Source organism: Liolophura sinensis, chromosome 9, assembly GCF_032854445.1.
Source record: "Liolophura sinensis isolate JHLJ2023 chromosome 9, CUHK_Ljap_v2, whole genome shotgun sequence".
NCBI lineage: Eukaryota > Metazoa > Mollusca > Polyplacophora > Chitonida > Chitonidae > Liolophura > Liolophura sinensis.
The window spans coordinates 19,167,196-19,187,514 of record NC_088303.1 but is presented as its reverse complement, the minus strand read 5'-3'; the positions used below and the strand labels follow the sequence as shown (position 1 = coordinate 19,187,514).

The following is a 20,319-nucleotide window of genomic DNA, read 5'->3' as shown; positions in this document are numbered from 1 at the left end:
TATTCCACACATAAATTAAAGATACATGACGCAACTTCTAGATAATCATGAAGATCAAACAAAAATCGATAAATTGGAAATAAAAAATGATATTTGTTTATTGTAATGGGAATCAGAGAAAGCACATTCATCTTTGGAGCCTGACTGATCACTTATAAGACGATCACTTTCCGCAATCTTTGACAACAGAAACCGTGCTCTCTGACGGTATCAGTTGTACAGAGTATTAAACTACACCAGTTTAATGCAGTATTGGTACTAAACTACACCATTTTAATGCACTATTGCTACAAATTCACATAAACAATACACACATATTTTATTTGTCACTGTTCAAACTATATATTCTTGCTCTATGTAAACAGCTGTGTGTGTCACGGTTTGGGCTGTACCAGAGTGTGCAAGACTCTGGGCTGTATGTATAACGAACTGGACTTTATGTGTAGCAGGCTGGGCTTTACGTGTAACAACCTGGACTGTAAATGTAACAATGTGGACTGCATATGTAACAATGTGGACTGTAAGTGTAACAATTTGGACTGCATTTGTAACAATATGAGCTGTATGTGTAACAATCGAGCCTGTGTGTGTAACAACCAGAGCTATATGTGTAACAACCTGGTCTGTGTGTGTAACAATCAAGGCTGTGCGTGTAACAACCTGGGCTGTATGTGTAATAATCAAGGCTGTGTGTGTAACAATCAAGGCTGTGTGTGCAACAACCTGGGCTGTGTGTGTAACAATCAGGGCTGTGTGTGTAACAGTTAAGACTGTGTGTGTGACAATCTGAGCTGTGTGTGTGAAACAACGTGGGCTGTGTGTGTAACAACCCAGGCTGTGCGTGTAACAATCTGAGCTGTGTGCACAAGAACCTGGGCTATGTGTGTAACAGTCTGAGATGTATGTGTAACAATCTGAGCTGTGTATGTAACAACCTGGGCTGTGTGTGTAACAACCTGGACTATATGTGTAACAACCTGGGTTGTATGTGTAACAACCTGGGCTGTATGTGTAACAATCTGAGCTGTATGTGTAACAGTCTGAGTTGTATGTGTAATCTGGGCTGCAAACCAGTAACAAAAAATGTCTCAGTTTTCTTCCGTTTCAGATCTAACGTTTAAACTTTTGACAACTCAAAATGGCTTGGCGGAATCAGCCCTTAGTTCAGGGCTATATGTACGGCACAATATACCACAATGTGGGCTACCTTTAAAGAAAAACAACGATGGCAACCATGATCTAATTATACAGCTATTTGATTAATGTCTAATGATGCCTTCAGGAATGACATATATATCACCTATAATGAAATATAAATAAGACATATCAATTTATCTTTTTACTGACTGGTATAATACAGCGACACACACACACACACGTGTGTGTACGTTCTCTATTGTACGTCCTATAGTGTACATATAATTCATGAAGTTCTTATGTAAAATGCTATGTGTCATGTTCGGTACTACATATATATGTTCATATATTTATATACTGAACAGCACGAAGCTACATGTATTTATTAATGAGAAAGCTTAGAAAACATATGTGGAGGTGCATATAGCTTATATCAGACTGTCAGACTATCTGTTAATAGATCATTGAAATACATGCTGCTCATACAGAGTATGTATTGCAGGACCCACTGTTCAGCATTCCAAATAGAAAGTTAAGTCAGGCCTAAATATTATACATGTTCCACTAATATATCAGCGACATTCTGATACGTACAGCACATGGAGCGTTAGTCCGTACTATAACGGTAGGAGTATTAATACGCAACCTCTAACTCAATCCTAATGTATACATTTCGAAACAACTGGTACCTGAATTTTGTATATGAAACATTATTCAATGTTATAGTCTGGTTCATCTATTTAACAGGACAAGCGCAAATTCATGCTATGGCATGTATGCAATGTGATTTTAAGGTATGTGCATGAACATAGGAATGTAATCTTGTATTCAATGAGACTGAGGACATTTCAGAAAGCGGAAGTGGTTGCCTCTCCTTCCGGTCAAGCACTAAGACGCACACACTGTGGAATACTAAAAGTTTGGTCGACATGTAGAGTTGACGAGGTCAAAGTTGATCATATGTTCGGAGGGAGCATTGTTCCTCATTTCATCTCGAACCTGAAAATTAGTACATGGAATTTAATATCTCTATATGCTTTTTGTAAAAGTGAAATATATATACCGCTACCATACAATGTGTACTTTACAATGTATTTCATCATAGGGGGCCTTCAATTTGAATAATACGGTACTTTCGGTGAATGATGGGAATATTTTATCATCACACAACCATGTCATATATATTACCTCTTGTTGTCCTCTTACGTGTTAAATCAAATTCAAAGTTTTTTCTTATTCGTTGAAACAGCATTAGATTTAAATATACAATATACATGTACTGGTACCTTCTCCGCGGCCATGAAGACCCGGATAAGATTTTTGCCGGCTAACTTCGTCAACTCCTCTTTATTCCAACCTTTCACCCTAGCCATATAGGCGAACAAGTCTGGATACTTGGATACATCTTCTAGGCCTTCGGGAACTCTGGTAAATAAAGATAATACACGTACAAGTAGACTAGGCTTCTAACTGGCCCAGACGACCATAGCTTTGTTCTACCCACTGTGGGTAGAACCCTGATCAGTGAAATTTTATGCTTAAATCCAGCTCTCTTTGGAACAGGTGGGCCTAAATTTTTTCAGGTACCGGTACACGTACCTTTCATGACGTTTTTTTCCACTCTGAATACAAAAACAATAAATAATAATGAAAAATATAAGCTGACTCACCAGCCACCGCGTAGATCCTTATAACCTACATGTCATTAGTCTACATGTCCAGACAAAGCATTTGCAATGGTATACATGTAGTATAGTTACAAGGGAGGGTCATGTGCAACACAGTATTTTCATTGGTGAGCAATTCTGTCACATATTTTGTCTAATTTCATGCCTAAAATCCATGTAAACGTAAGTAAATATCAGGTTACATAAAGTTTGTCATAACTGGGTTTTGTTGTTTTCGGAAAGAAATGACTTTTATTTTTATCGCCTTAAGAAATTTATTCAACAATCTTTACTTCTCGCCAGCTGTCTACAAAAGGAAACAAATCTTGAAACTGATGAGCAGCAATGGCCTCTACTGATGAATAATAATGCCAGTAATTTCAATAACAATTCAAGTGATTCCATAGATCATGGATAACGATACCTAGCATTGTTATTCAAGTAGATATAGACATCATTCCTGTTCCATCTATCATCACCAGATTGCTTATCATTGCAGAGGGCGTGTCAGTCCCATTCAAGATTAATCTATTCATCATTCAACGGTTTACTCATTTCACAAAACTTACGTGGGCACACCGTCGTAATCTCCACCAATACCAACATAATCCACGCCAATTTTCTCCTTGATGTATTCAATGTGATCTAAATTACGCACAAAAAAAAAACAGTCGATTCTATCAATGATACCACAATCCAAAACAGAATAAAATCATTTAAACAGTGCTATATTTATAGACCTATATAGCTATACTTTTCTCTGTGTCAGTCAGCTAACATGTAGGAATACGCCTGATTACCCGAAACTATGCGAGCAACTTTCGCCACTGTTCACAAGTACACCGCGAATTACTTTTGCCAATGTTTACATGCAATCACAAGGCGAGCATCTTTTGCTTGCATGCACTGTTCACAAGCAAACCGTGCATAATTTTAACCATTGTTTGCAAGCACACGCGAGCGACTTTCGCCGCTCTCCACTAGGACAACGCAAGCAGCTTTCGCACCTGTTACACATATTTACAAGGTCAACGCGAGCAACTTTTGCATGCACTGTTCACAAGCACACAGCAATTAGCTTTTGACAATGTTCACAAGCACACCGTGAGGGACTTTCGCCACTGTTGACTAACGAGATGCAAGCAGCTTTCGTCACTGTTCACAAGCAAACTTTTACCAATGTTCACACGTAAGCACAAAGCGAGCACCTTTCGCCATTGTTTACAAGCGTACCGCCAGCAGCTTTTGGCGCTGTTCACGGTGTATAACATTTGCCCATCTTCACAAGCACAACGCCAGCAGCTTTTATGTACACTGTTCACAAGCACACTGCGAATAACTATTGCCGATGTTCCCAACCACATCCTGATCGACTTTCGCCGCTGCCCACTAGCACACTGCGAATAACTTGTGCCAGACTTGAGACTTAAGCACAAATCCAGCACCTTTCAACCACTGTTTACAAGCACACCGCCAGCAACTTTTTCCTCTCTTCACAAGCACACCGGGGGAACGTATGTAAATATTGACAAGTACATCGTGAGCAACTTTTTCCCCTTGTTCATAAGCACATCGTGAGCAACTTTTCACCCCTGTTCACAAGCACATGACAAATAACATTTGCTCATGTTTACTAGGACAACGCTAGTAGATTTCGCCACTGTTCAGAGGTACATCAGGAATAACTTTTAGCAATGTTCACATTCACTGACAAAGCGAGCAGCTTTAGCCACTGTTTATACAAGCACGCCGCGAGTAGCTTTTTTCACTGATCACACACGCACAATGCAAGTACCTTTCATCGTTGTTCATAAGTACACCACGAGCAACTTTCACCACCGTTCACAAACACACCACGAGCAACTTTCGGCGCTGTTGAGATGCACACCTCGAGCAACATTTATAAACCTATACATATGCGACTTTTCCACAAATTCATGAAAAAAAGCTTACAGGACTGTAATCTGGACATGACCAATCAATTGTGGGATCGTGCGATTTAAATTTTTGATCGAAACTACGCGCTTGGGGAAAGAAAGTTGCTTTAAAAAGGATCTGGTCACCGTCTCAACAAAGGCGAGAAGGGTCCATTTCAATTTAGAATGAACACCCGACGGCAAAGTTCGCTAGCAAATTGCAAAAGACTGTTGGTTTATCCAGGGCACTCCTCAATCCATAAACGTGGTCGTCTCCGGAAATAAATGAATGAATAAATACATAAATATATCGCGTGGGTCAGAATGAAAGATAACTCCAATAAAATGCACAATTATTCGAAATTTAACACAAAATATTTAATGGATATTAGACACCTTTCTCTAAAATATCAGTACTAAAGTTGAAATAATTAAATCACCAACAAATTTAAAAATGCATGCCTGAAATGCACAATGGCAGACACAGTGGCACCAAGCCCCTGGGATGCGGCGTTCCTGACTCGGGTTGCTCTGACATCTGTCATGCAGTTTAATTTGTCGCCGGTTTAATACGATTTCACCTATGCTGCTGAAATGTTCATGGAAAGTGTCTAATTTCTATTAAATAATGTGTATATGTTAAGTTTTAAATTGCGCAGAGGGTTATGTTTTTTTGTTTTTTTTTTGCCAACCGTTATACCAACAATTACACCATCCAACCCATCCGGGGTGCTCTCCCCTTACCTGCGACTTGAGACAAGGTTGCATTAGCCTGTAGGTGGGGTGCACAGTTGATATACGGAGTATAGAAGTTCACCATGACCACGCCTCCGTTTTTCTTCTGCAGGAGAAATTTAATTAATTTTTGGATTAATTTTTTTAATCCTTTTCGACACACAAATAATAATGTCAGCAAACTATCAATTAATATTATTAATTAATTATTTTTATCTAGGTGAATGCGGAGAGGCCAGGCCAGTTTCGGATACCATGATGAGGCATCTGTACATAATATGGTGTCTGTACATAATGTGGTGTCTGTACATGATGTGGTGTGTGTGCATGATGAGGCGTCTGTACACGATGTGGTGTCTGCACATGACTCGGTGTCTGCACATGACTCGGTGTCTGTACACCATGTGGTATCTGTACATGATGAGGTGTCTTGCACATGATGTGGTGTCTGTACATGACGTGGCCCCTGTACATGATATGGCATCTGTACATGATGTGGTGTCTGAAGATGATGCGGTGTCTGTACACAATGTGGTGTCTGTACATGATGTGGTGTCTGTACATGGTATGGTATTTGTAAATGATGTGGTGTCTGAAGATGATGTGGTGTCTGAAGATGATGCAGTGTCTGTACACAATGTGTTGTCTGTGCATGATGTGGTGTCTGTACGTGGTGTGGTGTTTGTAAATGAAATGGTGTCTGTACTTGATGTGGCATTTGTACATGAAGTGGTCTCTGTACATGGTGTAGTGTTTGTAAATGATGTGGTGTCTGAAGATGATGGTGTCTGTACATGGTGTGGTGTTTGTAAATGATGTGAAATCTGTACATGATGTGGCGTCTGTACATGATGTGGTGTCTGTACAGGATGTGGTGTCTGAAGATGATGTGGTGTGTGTACACAATGTCGTGTCTGTACATGATATGTTGTCTGTAGATGGTGTGGTCTTCGTACATGTTGTGGCATCTGTACATGAAGTAGTCTCTGCACATGATATGGTGTACATAATGTGGTGTCTGTACATGTTTTGGTGTCTACATGATGTGGCGTCTGTACATGATTTGGCATCTGCACACGATGTGTACATAGTGTGATGTCTGTACCGTTTTGAAATTGTAAATCTTGCTGCATGCATGGTTTTGTTACATGGCTTTATTTGTCTATTTTATTAGTGTTTTATGGCGTACTCAAAATATTTGGCTCATACGACACCGTTACACAGCTTAACACCAGGAAGGTTGGCAGGAACTTGGTGAATTGTGACGATACATCCAGACACCTTAAGCCTGTCATACAACTAATATATGGTAAATTATCTAAAATTTAGCCCCAAGAAGTAAATAAATGTCAAACTGACAAATCTCAAAATGCATCTTTAAGATCAGTAACTTTTCTGCGGAATGACGCAAATGAGTAATTTGGTCATGGGCGATTTACCGCACCCTTTGGTACATAGGACAAAATACCAATAAAACTACATCCATTTTAATCAGCAAATCCTTACAGTTGCCTCGAGGACATCATCTTGAACGTTCCGAAAGTGGTTGCAGACACCAAAGGCTGAGGAGTGGCTGTAGATGACCGGCGCTTTGGTAACATTCAGAGCATCCAGCATTGTATCTTTGGAAACGTGAGAGAGGTCAACTAACATCCCCAGGCGGTTCATCTCCAGAATCACTTGCTGCAATGACAGAGGCGGGACACAAGTCTACATCACAGTGATAGGCATATCATGTAGGTAGGCCTACAGTTAAATAAGAAAATAAATAAACAAATAAATATTACACATTCATTGATTAAGTTTTATAGCCACATTTTTTAAGTCCTGTATACGTATAGTTCATATCTACCTCTCCAAACGGGGATAACCCGTTGGATTGTTTGGGATCAGGGTCCTCTGGTACGTCCACTTTCCAGTTGTCTGCCCTACAACATCAGATACTGGAATTACATATATACATGGTATTGGCCTTAATATTCATCTCAAAAGAGCATTTTTTTAAGGAAAGTACATGTGATGAAATGTACAGAAATATTTCACTCTGCAGCTTTCAAACAAATCTCCGAACATCTTTCTAAGATTAATAGTACCATACCCTTTAAATCAAGCAAAATGATTATCTTTAGTCATGGACGAAAATCGATCTCTGTCTGTCGGTGATTCTTTTACCGTGGGTCGTGACTAATGAGGCTTTTAGTTCGAATTCACCTCTGGATGTTTCGGCTGTTACTTTACGTCAGGATGTTTTACCTGGTACAAAAACTGAAATTCAGCAATTCTCATGATACGCATCTGCAGAAAACGCGCACACTTGTAAAAAAAATATCGAAGACTCACACGGATGGATGAATATTGTGTAAAACGAGGGATAAATATTGCGTAGACTGAACGACGGGTTGCATGACCTACTTCTGCCGACCATATTGGAGAACCGTGGATATAGCAGCGCATGTTAACAGGATTCCAATATGGTTACCTGGCTATTGTTCTACCAAGGTGATGACGTCACGTGTAATCCCTCAACCCCTTTATATTATGTAGATTGGGACCGGTTTTCACGGTTAGTTGCCCTTAGCTAAGTGCACTTTATATCTCTACACCATATGTTGCCGTGTTATCCAAGGGCTTACTTAGCTATGTGAGCTTCATGAAACCGGCCCCTGGAGTTCAGCTCACCATGGTGTATTGCAGCTGTGTGTGACGGTCATGTATCTGACGCCCAGGTCATAAAACATGCGCAGCGTTGCCAAACTGCTGTCGATGGAATGCCCCCCTTCCAAACCCACCAAACTAGCTAATTTCTTATTGGCGTGGGCATCAAGAATACCTGTAACAACAAATATATGTCTGCACGATAAGTCAATACAAGAAATGGAAAGGCAAACAGTGATAATTTGTTTTCCATGTATGCGAACTTTTATATTGTGGACCTCTCTGGCCGTACGTGGGAAGGTCTTCCAGCAACCTGCGGATGGTCGTGGGTTTTCCCCGGGTTCTTCCCGGTTTCCTTCCACCATAATGCTGGCCGCCGTCGTATAAGTGAAATATTCTTGACTACGGCGCAAAACACCAATCAAATAAATAAATAAATAAATATATTTTGGACAGAAGTCTGAAGTCATCATGAGCTTGATACAGGAATTGAGTCGATTATGACATAACTTTTTGGAAGGAGACTGGTGTGGCCAGACGAAACCGCCTCATTTCCCAATGTATACTTCACAAACTCGCTCCTGTCTTGCTATAGTCAAAACAGTGAGAGGTAAATATGATCCAGGAATGTCATTAGTTGGACACTGATCGGCGGCGACGAGAACGAGGTTTCAAAGAGCGGGCAGTGAACCAATCATATACAACCATTCAATCATTCTATAGTTCAGACAACCAATTACATACACTCAATCAATTATCCAAGTTCAGAAAAAAACATCAATATAGTCATATAATTATCCTCATCTAGAAAACCAACCACGTAATTACCCTGGCCTGGAAAACTAACCACATCCTCTTCTAGAAAACCAACCACATAATTATGCTCTTCTAGAAAACCAACCAAATGATTATCATGGTCTGGAAAACCAACCACATCGTCATTTAATTATCCTCGTCTAGAAAACAAACCACATAATTATCCTCTACTAGAAAATCAACCATATAATTATCCTCTTCTAGAAAACCAACCATATAATTATCCTGGTCTGAAAAACCAACCACATTATCCTCGTCTAGAAAACCAACCACATAATTATGATTATCATGATCTGGAAAACCAACCACATAATTATCCTCGTCTAGAAAACCAACCACATAATTATCCTCGCCTGGAAAACCAACCACATGGCCATTCAATTATCCTAATCCAGAAAACCAACAAATTTAAATGTGTCCTAGTCTAGGCAACCAATCACATACAGTACCTAAATTAACCTAGTCCAGAAAACCAACTACAGGTAATCACTTAATTATCCCATGCCAGCAAACCAATCACATACCGCTGTTCAATTCTCCTAGTTCAGACAAGCAAAACATATAGCCAATCCACCAGTCTCCACAATCCAGCCTTCCTCATCCTGACTGTCAATCCCATACAAGTATTCAGCTACATTCTCGAGCAATTATTATCCACTAACAAATGCAGTCTTTCAAATATAAATTCAGCATTTACCCTCAAATGGCCAATACATAGCCAAGCAGAAATCAAAAGACATTAGCTGTAGACTGCACAGGAGTCTTCGATCATATGAAAACAATCCACCCGGTACAAAATGTCCGGAGTGTTCATTATACAACCATGTTTATTCTCCGTATACGGAGGCTCAAGTTCCATAGCCTATATACATGTATTACGTTTTTATGTCTAGGTTTTCAAACCAACACTGTTTTGTGAAACTGTCTGAACATGTTCTGAAATATATAAATCTGGCGCTATTAATGATGCATATGTAAAAAGCAAACACGGCATGTCGTCTAAAGCAGTTATCACAATAGGCATGTACAATGTAATTGTGGTTTCGCCTGAAGGACATGACCCACATGACAGGCATGTGTGCATAACCCACATGCATACCATCTATAGCGATGTGCAGCGCTTTATGTTTTGAGAGAAGGGTAGGTAAAGAAATTAAAACCTCTCTTAAAAATACGTTCACGTATTCATATATGCTGAAGAGGGAGTTATCAACACAGTTAACCTACTTACTTTTCAAGTACACGGATTTGACATACGGCTCTATTCTCTGAAATGTGTATATGCACTTATCAAAGACGCCACAGGCTCCTCTGTCGCGCAAACCAAGTTTTGGAAACACAACTTGTATATGTGTATAGTCATACGCACGAAAGCTTGTTTTTTAAATCTTAAGGCAAATCCGTCTAAATTTCAACTTACAGTGCCAAAAAAATTTAAGCACTGTGAAGAGATTTTAAATTTTGACGTAGTCAGAAATAACTTTGTGGAATGCGCCCCCGTGTTAAAATTTCTATTAAGTATATTATTATTATTAACTATAGTCAAATTGCATTTTGTTTTTTTGTTTTTTAAATTATAATAGGATGACACTGGTGTCAATGCTTAACTTTAAATATACTTCTGTGTTTCAGTATAAGCCAGACGGAATGTTTAATAGGCCTACTTTTTTGGTGAAACCACAATTTCTCTCAATCCTTCAAGCGAGTAAATGTCTCGAGTATGGTAGCTTATCATAATAATATAAGTGGATCTGAAACAATGCTCTCAATATAACTGGGACACGGCCTTGGTATGAACTACAAGAAAATTCTGTCTTCTCAGCATATTCTGTTGTCTGCCTCAAGAAACTTTTCCGGTTTCTTGGACTGAAACTGCTCTGCTTGGACTGAAACTGCTCTGATTGGACTCACACTGCTCTGCCTTGACTGAAACTGCTCTGCTTGGACTGAAACTGCTCTGCTTGGACTGAAACTGCTCTGCTTGGACTGAAACTGCTCTGCTTAGACTGAAACTGCTCTGATTGGACTGATACTGCTCTGCCTTGACTGAAACTGCTCTGCTTGGACTGAAACTGCTCTCCCTTTACTGAAACTGCTCTGGCTGGACTGAAACTGCTCTGCTTAGACTGAAAACCGCTATGCTTTGATTGTAACTATGTAATATATAGCTGGTGCTACTTTACAAAACCCCAGAAAGGCGCAGGATCTGTTAACTGGAAGAAGCATGAATGGCAAAATATTCTGCCATATTCAACATAATATCCTGTTAGTCTAATAGAGTCTTTATGCTCAGTTACTATAATATGTGTGTTATATTATCAGAATAATCTGCTGCAATAACAGAATACATGATAGAATCAGGAAACACTTTAATATGGCTTTCCACAGATCTAGACTGACAAAGCTGATTTCCACTCTACTGTAGTATCATATACCATATATACCTTGTGCGGTTGTTGTCCACTGGAACTTGTCAGGGTATTTCCTCACGAAGCGCTTGATGATGTCCAGTTGGTCTAACGACATACGAACGGCGTCTTTGCCTTGGCTACTACAAGGAACGTAACATGCCCAAAACTGAAAAAACAACAACATTTTTTTGGTTTTATTTAACCAAAGTTTTTTATTTTATCTTAAAGGGTCATACGTAAAACGCGGCTATCACACTATATTCCATCGAAATGAATGTCAATTAAGAATTCAGTTATTCACATAAACGCCAATGTATTTCAGTTTAGCCTAAATTCGTCCACCGAAAAAGTGTGCACATATGTAAACTGATTTATATATGGCTTTCGTATTATTACTACCGTATATACAACGGCATTGTTCACAGATCCGTGTATATTTTCCATATGTACTATAACGTTGTGGTATTTGAGAAAATTAAACATATGCAACTGAGATATATACATGTTTCTGGCCAAATCTTACCACTTTTACGGAGGCATAGCCCTTCCATGAACAAAATTTCGTTTAAATAAATTTGTAAACATGATGTATTGTTCTGCTACCACAAGCAGCTTTTAAGAGTCGCACATTCTATAAAATAAAAATAAATAAAAAATTATGCAAAGAAATAAGTTCTTGGCAAAAATCTCACACGCATGTCTCTGCGCAAGTGCACATAATTACTTTTATAGAGTACCAACCAGAGTATAAGGTTTAAGGTATGCTTACTTGAGCTCCCAGCATGCCCGCCTGCAGCCTGGGGAGGTCGGTATGAGACGGATTCCAGTGTGTGCGCAGGTCTCCTCTCAGATTCACCTCCTCCACCTTCATGTTGCCCTGCAGGCGGTATTGCCAGGGCAGGTCATTATGTCTGAATAAGATAACAGCAAACAAGTGTCAATCACTATGCATAAACTGAGCACGGATGGATGGTTAAATCTAAATAATACCAGTTCTATGATTTTTTTTTTTTTTTTTTTGATTGGTGTTTTACGGCGTACTCAAGAATATTTCACTTATACGACGGCGGCCAGCATTATGGTGGGTGGAAAACCGGGCAGAGCCCGGGGGAAACCCACGACCATCCGCAGGTTGCTGACAGACCTTCTCACGTACGGCCGGAGAGGAAGCCAGCATGAGCTGGACTTGAACTCACAGCGACCGCATTGGTGAGAGACTCCTGGGTCATTACGCTGCGCTAGCGCTTTAACCGACTGAGCCACGGAGGCCCCACCAGTTCTATGAAGCGAGATGTGTAGATGTGATGTATAGCTAGGGGTATTACATGGCATGAAAGCACAACAGCTCTCATCTACTCTTACTCCAATTTGGTCTCAGCACATTCTGTGTGCTATATGTGTTACGGAACCAAATTGGAGTAAGAGTAGATGAGAGCTGTTGTGCTTTAAAAACTCCGCTGTATACGTGGGAATGCCTGGTACACCGCCATGTGAGTCTTATATCTATTGAAACCGTTGAGTTTACTTGCATATTTAAAAAAAAATATATGGCACGTTCTGGCCTTAACCACAATATGTATATCCTGTACATATATTGGTAATTTTGCATGAAAGTGTCAACCAGTCTACGGTCCCTGTGAGGTCAAGTCCACCTAATTTTAGCTTCCTCTCCGGTCGTACGTGGATGCCGGGTTTCTTCCCACCATAATACTGGCCGCTGTCGTATAATTGAAATATTCTTCAGTACCGTGTAAAATAAAATCAACTAGTCTATGTGAAAACGAGTTTGATGAGCTAGATTCTCTCTTTCCTCCTAGCTCATCCCAACTCCACTGACGATGGGGGTATTCAACGTGACCGTATATGTGACAAAGAAGTGTGATAATGATCTATCATAAGGTGACACATGCCTTTAGTAATTACGAATTATCACAGGTTTTGGTATACAGGCATCATTCCATTTATCTCCCTTTGGAGGCTTTCCATCTTTGTACTTATAAATGTGTGAGTAGTGAGCACGTTTTACGTTATAAATGTGGTGTAAAGGCACACTGTTAAAATTTTCCCCTAAACGTTTACTGAAAAAGGTGTAGATGAACTGCATCCGATTCAGTAAAGTTTGCTTCACATAAAATTATAGCCCTAAGTTTACTTTTGTAATATAAAGGTATAATTTATCATGATAAAAATTTACCGGTCATGAGTAAACACTTACTGAAACATTTACTCAAAAGGATACAGTCTAAACTCGTGGTCCCCATTCGTGCGTGGTGCAGTAGGTCTATAGGCTTATTTGCTTTTGTAAAGTAGCGATTTAATACACGTAATTTAAAAGACAGTGTTTTACATGGCCAAATGTAAACGTTCATCTATTTGGGTGGAGAGAGGGATATATAAGACTACATCTTTACGGACTGTTACTATAGCAATGTAAAAAGTTACTGTGTCGAGAAAAATACCTCAGTTCATCTTGTAAATGTGAAATGTTCTAAATTACTTTAAATTCTAACAGGGTACACGTGTACATGTGAGTCGTGTGCTTGTTTTTTTTATATTCATATATAGTGCGTTGGGAGTGTATACTCATGTAATACAGCATTTCTTCAGTCACACTAAAACGGCATGTAGGCTTAGTATTGTTACAGCCTCTCCGGTATCATGGTATAATAGGCCTACTTCGGATCCAGTCACCCTATCATGAGTGTCAATTGGCAGGAAAGACATGTGAAAGAGTAGATACACGTATAGAAAGATGTCACAATGACTCCCGGTGTCTATTCGGTGTACGAATTGAGAACAGGTTTCAAGCCTGTAGTTGTAGTTTGTTACAAGGGCAAAAAAAAAGCAAAAAAAAAAAAAAAAAAAAAAAAACAATGGGAGGCCCATACCTTGAAGGCATCTGCTGTGAAAACAAAGATGGAGCTCCCGAATAAACATTGAAAAGAAACAAAAGTGGGTAGAATTTTGCACATTCAGTCAGAAAGTAGGGTTTGTCTCTTCAGAACTTCAAATTATGCGAGGGTCTAGGGGTTTACCTTATAGAATTGGTGGCTATTGAAAAACAGAACGAGGGCCCTCAGAATGTGGTAATAGAGAAACTCCCTCGCTAGTTTAGCAGACTGGTTGTACGCGTACCTCGTTTTCATGTACCAGAATTGGGACATGTGCACCTTACCACTCACACACGCGTGTAACTGGTCACTGAGCCACTTTTCGCTTTTGAGGTACATATTTGATGTATATGTGCATACATGGGAGAGCGTGTGGGGAGGGATGGTATATCCGAGCTGAACTGAAAGTGCATGACCTCTTGTAGGGCCTATACATGTGTCAATGCAAATAAAACTCGTGTCCGGCCTTAAGAAAAAATAAACATGCATGTGAAGACTACATGAATTAAAAATGCATATTTCACAGATAAAACCATCCCGCTGTGGCCTCTCCAGCTCTCATTGTTCGTGAAGGCTTTGACGGGTCGATGGTAATAAATGGTCGATCGTTGGGTTGTTTGCCCAGTTTATGCGTTTGTCCAAAGCCATTTGTCTTCCACCAGAATGGCTGCTTTACCTGCGTCGGTTTCCCATATTCTCTCAACGACTGGTACTTGTAGATGTACTGAACTCTGCGAAAGAGGGCACAAAGTCTGTACATCACACGCTGTAACTTGACAAATGTCAGTGGTAATCCGTGACAACCGATGTTTAAACTCACCGCCATCAAATAAGTTCTTGAGCAAAGCCGTTAAAAGACAACATCAAATGTATATATGAATAGATGGAGTATCTTACATAAAGTTTGAAAAGTATAACTTTTTATTTTTGTTACGTTGCATAGCCGAGGTATCGCAGATAAAAACATGCAATATCGCGCACATTGAGAAAATCCAAAGCGCCGCCATGTTGTCTATTTTAGTCAAACAGGCGCTGAAGCAACCGAACCCTCTTTTGTCTCTTAGCCATGTGAGCCCGAGGCCGAGTGACAAGACGATATAACATGGCGTATCCCAGGGCATAGAATGTCCAAATTTAAAGTTGATTTAATGAGTTACCTGTACCAACCATGTCAGAACAAAGTGGCTGTGGCCGTTTATTTCTATTTCCACCTCTCTTCCAAAAGAAGCTAAGTTTAAATTATTCGTTTGTTTTCTTCTAAACAAAAATCAGTCCAAATATAGCTGTTACGTTCCATACAGCGACGCCGGGTGTTAAGCCGGCTTTGGGGTCTGTAATACGACCAATTCGATTTGATCAATTCTTTCTCGATATATTGAAATATTGAATGTCTCTAGTGTCCTTTGTCAATGATTTATGAATACTTTCGGTTTTCATGATATCAGTTCCGGTTAGTTAAATCAAGGTTAGCATCAATTAATCTGTAGAAAAAAACTATTAGTCGTAGCTCAGATTTATTGACATACTTATGAAAGGCCAGATCATGGGCTACAATCAGACAAACAGTCCATCAGTTTGATGACAGGTCCCATCTTTCTAGTTTTGTCTTGTAACATTTTACAAGGCAAAAAATGATCCTTCAAAATGACGGATCTCAGGAAATAGAAAGAAAACTATATTTACTTTGCCGGCATAAAATATGAACCACTGAACTTGGCATGGCAAACTGCGTATAAAACGCCACTTTTGAGTTTTCGCCAAATATAATTTCCGCCATTTTCATTGTATTTATTTGTCCCTTCCGGTAAAATTTTGAAACTTCCGGTGAAAATTATTGGCATTGTTGGACCCAGTTCCCATAGGTAAGTCTAAGCGATCTCATTTCAAGTTACAGAGAAAATGGAATATAAGTTAAAAATAGGTCACGTTGCCCAATTTGCGGTGGAATCGAAATGAAAATAAGCATAGATTGTAGAGAAGGTCTTGGAAAACACATATGCATTATTTTGAAGTCATACTTTAGATTCAGCTGTTTTGGAGAAGGTTTCAGGCGTAAGCGTAAATAATCTAAAATGGCTGCCAGATCAAATAGCCTATGACACCCAAATGTTTCTTTAAAATTTGATAAGCTTCAGAAACATGGTGCTCGGGGGCGTCTATATGCATGTTGTCACTTCTTTAAGCATTTACATGAACAATTAGAAAATCTCTAAAGTAAATTTACAAAGGCTGCATTCCATAAATATTGCACGATCATCGCCTCTCTGGTTTACTCTGTATGCTGTCGCCTTTTATATTTCATTTAAAAGTGATTGAATGAGTGAATAAGTGAGTGAATGAGTGATTGGGGTTTAATGTCGCACGTAACAATTATTCAGTCATATGACGGCGAAGGAGTCAAAGAGTGCAGGTAATCTGCAGGACGGATTTCCACCGCTCTTTGATCCAGTGATGCTTCACTGAGACGACTTACAGAAGGCTAGTAAGCGGACCCGCCTGAGACATACTGTTACGGGTCATCCTCTTCATGCTGAACGCCACAAAGCGATTAAAGCTACCCTACAGCCAATTTTACAATCGATTGTGAAAATAAGTTGCGTCGCTTTGAACAAAGGAATTGTACGGTAATTTTAATTTTTTGAAGATATAACCGCGATCGCAGAAGAAATTTGACTCGTACATAAAGGTGGTCTGTGTAAATGGGCAATGTACGGGTCAATAAATTTTCTTGCCTCTATTTTTAAGAGATTTATATCATAAGGACTCAGCAGCTAATAACAACAACATGTGGAAAAATGCTCGTAACATATTTTTTCAGACAATTACATTACACATTTTCGCAAACCGAGCCGAAAGGTACTAAAAGCTTACCTAAGGCAAATATTTCTACTTAACGTTAATTTTGGGCCGACTGTAAATATTGACAACAGGGTCAACCAAATTGAAATTTCTGATTGTAGGGGCCTAAGTTACAACTATTGTGGCTTTGTGCAAGATAGTGTCTTCTGTAAATTAAGGACACGATCGTCACCTCTGTGATTTACACTCAAAATAGACTTACGGTCTTTGTGCAAAAGCAGCCCCTGGACAGAAAATGCCCGCTACGTGTGTACCAATGTGCTTTCAGTTTCAGTTTATGATGATATTTTATTTCAGACAAAGGGTGTTCATATATTTACAAATAGAAAGTGCTAAAGGTGCATTAATCACACACCATGTAGACTGAGAACAATGGGTACTGTATAGGAAGCTGGACGTTCAAGTATTCTCTTGTGCTCATTGTGGGGCTCATAGACACAAGACGTAAACCACAAGTCATATCCTGTGGTCATCTACACTAACATGGGGCGCCGGGTGTGCAAACAGATAAAGTCGCAGCCTAAATCAGGATTAAAACGCCACAAATAGGCCCACATTAAATGACGTAATCGGGGCTTTATGATACCACCATACAAACCCATTAGCTCAAGTGTCGGAGTACTTATAGAACTGACGGTCAGTGCAAGGTCGGGCGGCGGTCGGGGGAGGACAGCAGAGAAATTGTTTCAGGCCGTCCTCTCAATAGGCCTAAATCCTGTTTCTGGCCATCTCACTTGAGTGTGTATTAAATGTGATGACACTGTAGAGTTTCGGGTTATTCTGATGACTTGTAATTTCTTTCACCTAATTCTGTTTAAGCCATTGTGTGAGGGTGTATGAGAGTTGCTACTATATTAAGACATTTACAGGGATAGTTATAGACGTTTTAGAAGTACTATTTCTGCAGGCGTGTAAAATGCTTTTCAGAAGTAATAATCTGTTATTCATGGGTGTAAAGTGCTTTTAGGAAGTTATAATTCCGTTATTCAGGGGTGTAAAGTGCTTTTCTTTCCCTTGCACTTAGAATAAATGTAAATACCGTGTATACAGGGAAATGGTTTCATTTCTGAAAACAATTTAGGAACACAACAAAAAACAATGGATGCCAAATGCAAAGTGAAAGTTAGTACACCCCAAACAGCATGTGGACCAGGAGTACAAGTACATAAGCTACCGGTATGTGTCTCAATGGATCGAAACAGGTTCTAAACTGTACAACTACACACTAATAGAATATATTGCATAGGCATAGGCCTAATAAGACGGATTGATATGCTATATGCATATGGTTATCTAAGCATCAAAGAATACTCATCAATTAATTAAATTATTTAATTGATGTTCCACTTACACCTGAAAGGAATCGGGCAGAGCCCGTGAGAAACTCAAGACCATCCGTAGGTTGCCGGCAGGCCTTCTCATGCACGACAGGAGAAGAAGCCAGTATGAGCTAGACTCGAACTCATGGTAATCGCATTAGTGAGAGAGGCTCCTGTGTCACTGCGCCGCGCTAGCACGCAAACCTCGAATGCGCATCCCGAATTGATGCAACGCACAATAATGCAATCTAAAAATCATCAACTGCAATCTACAGGCAAAGGTAAATTAGCACTGCACAATTCAAATGCCAGCGCAAGGTACAAAACCAAGTGTTTATGTTATATAGCCAAGTGCGAACGGTACAAAGTCAGGCGCACGCGGTACAAACCAAGTGTGCGAGGTACAAAGGCAAGTGTTTATGTTATATAGCCAAGTGCGAACGGTACAAAGTCAGGCGCACGAGGTACAAAACCAAGTGTGCGAGGTACAAAGCCAAGTGTTTATGTTATATAGCCAAGTGCGAACGGTACAAAGTCAGGCGCACGAGGTACAAACCAAGTGTTTATGTTATATAGCCAAATGCGAACGGTACAAAGTCAGGCGCACGAGGTACAAACCAAGTGTGCGAGGTACAAAGCCAAGTGTTTATGTTATATAGCCAAGTGCGAACGGTACAAAGTCAGGCGCACGAGGTACAAACCAAGTGTTTATGTTATATAGCCAAGTGCGAACGGTACAAAGTCAGGCGCACGAGGTACAAAGCAAGTGTGCGCAGTACAAAACCAAGTGTTTATGTTATATAGCCAAGTGCGAACGGTACAAAGTCAGGCGCACGAGGTACAAAGCCAAGTGTTTATGTTATATAGCCAAGTGCGAACGGTACAAAGTCAGGCGCACGAGGTACAAACCAAGTGTGTGAGGTACAAAGCTAGCTGCGAACTGTACAAAAATGTATGCTCGAGAGTTTTCACGGCAAGTTTTCGTAAGTTATGGAGTTGTGCTTTAGCACTCAGCCAGAACTTAAATTCAAATGATTAAAATGATCACAGGTTTTGTTGGCAGTTGTGAAAACTAGGTTTTGTCCTCATGTTAGTCAATGAGCCCCTTCTCGGGTGCTCATTGTGAAAAGCTGGTTCCTCATTGAACTGACATGACTTTACCACATTATAGCAGCCTCAACATTCAAATTCCAGTTTTAAATGAGTTTTATTACAAAATCAGTCTACAAAGTGAATATTCGCTGAAACACAGCCTCGTCAAATGCAATTAAACTCGGCAGTAAATGCGGAGATCGTTAGTACAGAGTTGCAAAGAAAATAATAGTGTGTAAATTCGCCCTTTAATAACATCACATGAAAGATTTATCCAAATGAAATTCTTGAGTATAGGTTTAGACATTAGCCATGCAAATACAAACAAATAAATAAATAACTCACCCATCTATCAGTGGGTAATCGCTCAAGACTTCTCTGGCCAATGTCATGTATTCATCATCTGTTTCCCGAAGAGCCCTGGGCAAACCTACTGCCAGACCAATGATAACTGATAGAATCACGATCACCACGGCAGCAACCAGAAGGTAGCGCTTACACCCTGTTCCTTTGCTAAATGTAATTTGATGAGACACCAGATCTTGCTTTGACGACGTCTTTTTAGAATCCATCGCTTCGGAACTTGTTATATACTGTGAAGTTGACTTTCTATAAGTTGGTCAATGATGAAATGTGGTTCGGGATGAATCCGGCTCTAATAAAATTGAAAGGCCCAGCTTCAAATTGCAGTCATGTCTTTACGTGCCAGATTTTAATCCGTGGTCTTAGACGGCCGGGCACAAGCACTGACACTTTGCGGTATCTGTTATACGCACGCCTTATGACAACTGTTAACAACCTCACTCTGTATAAAACGGTGT

The 20,319-nt window shown here is 39.8% G+C and overlaps 1 protein-coding gene across 1 annotated transcript; it reads right to left on the bottom strand.

The window, feature by feature from the left end:
* Positions 1 to 130: 130 nt before the first annotated feature.
* On the bottom strand, positions 131 to 20,319 carry LOC135475033 (dipeptidase 1-like). Its single transcript, XM_064754764.1, has 10 exons — positions 19,844 to 20,319; positions 12,107 to 12,248; positions 11,371 to 11,503; positions 8,135 to 8,285; positions 7,308 to 7,383; positions 6,962 to 7,138; positions 5,465 to 5,561; positions 3,374 to 3,449; positions 2,424 to 2,562; positions 131 to 2,136 (listed from the first exon to the last, which is right to left on the bottom strand). The coding sequence occupies exons 1-10, from the start codon at positions 20,068 to 20,070 to the stop codon at positions 2,050 to 2,052; spliced, it is 1,305 nt and encodes a 434-aa protein (XP_064610834.1). The 5' UTR covers positions 20,071 to 20,319; the 3' UTR covers positions 131 to 2,049.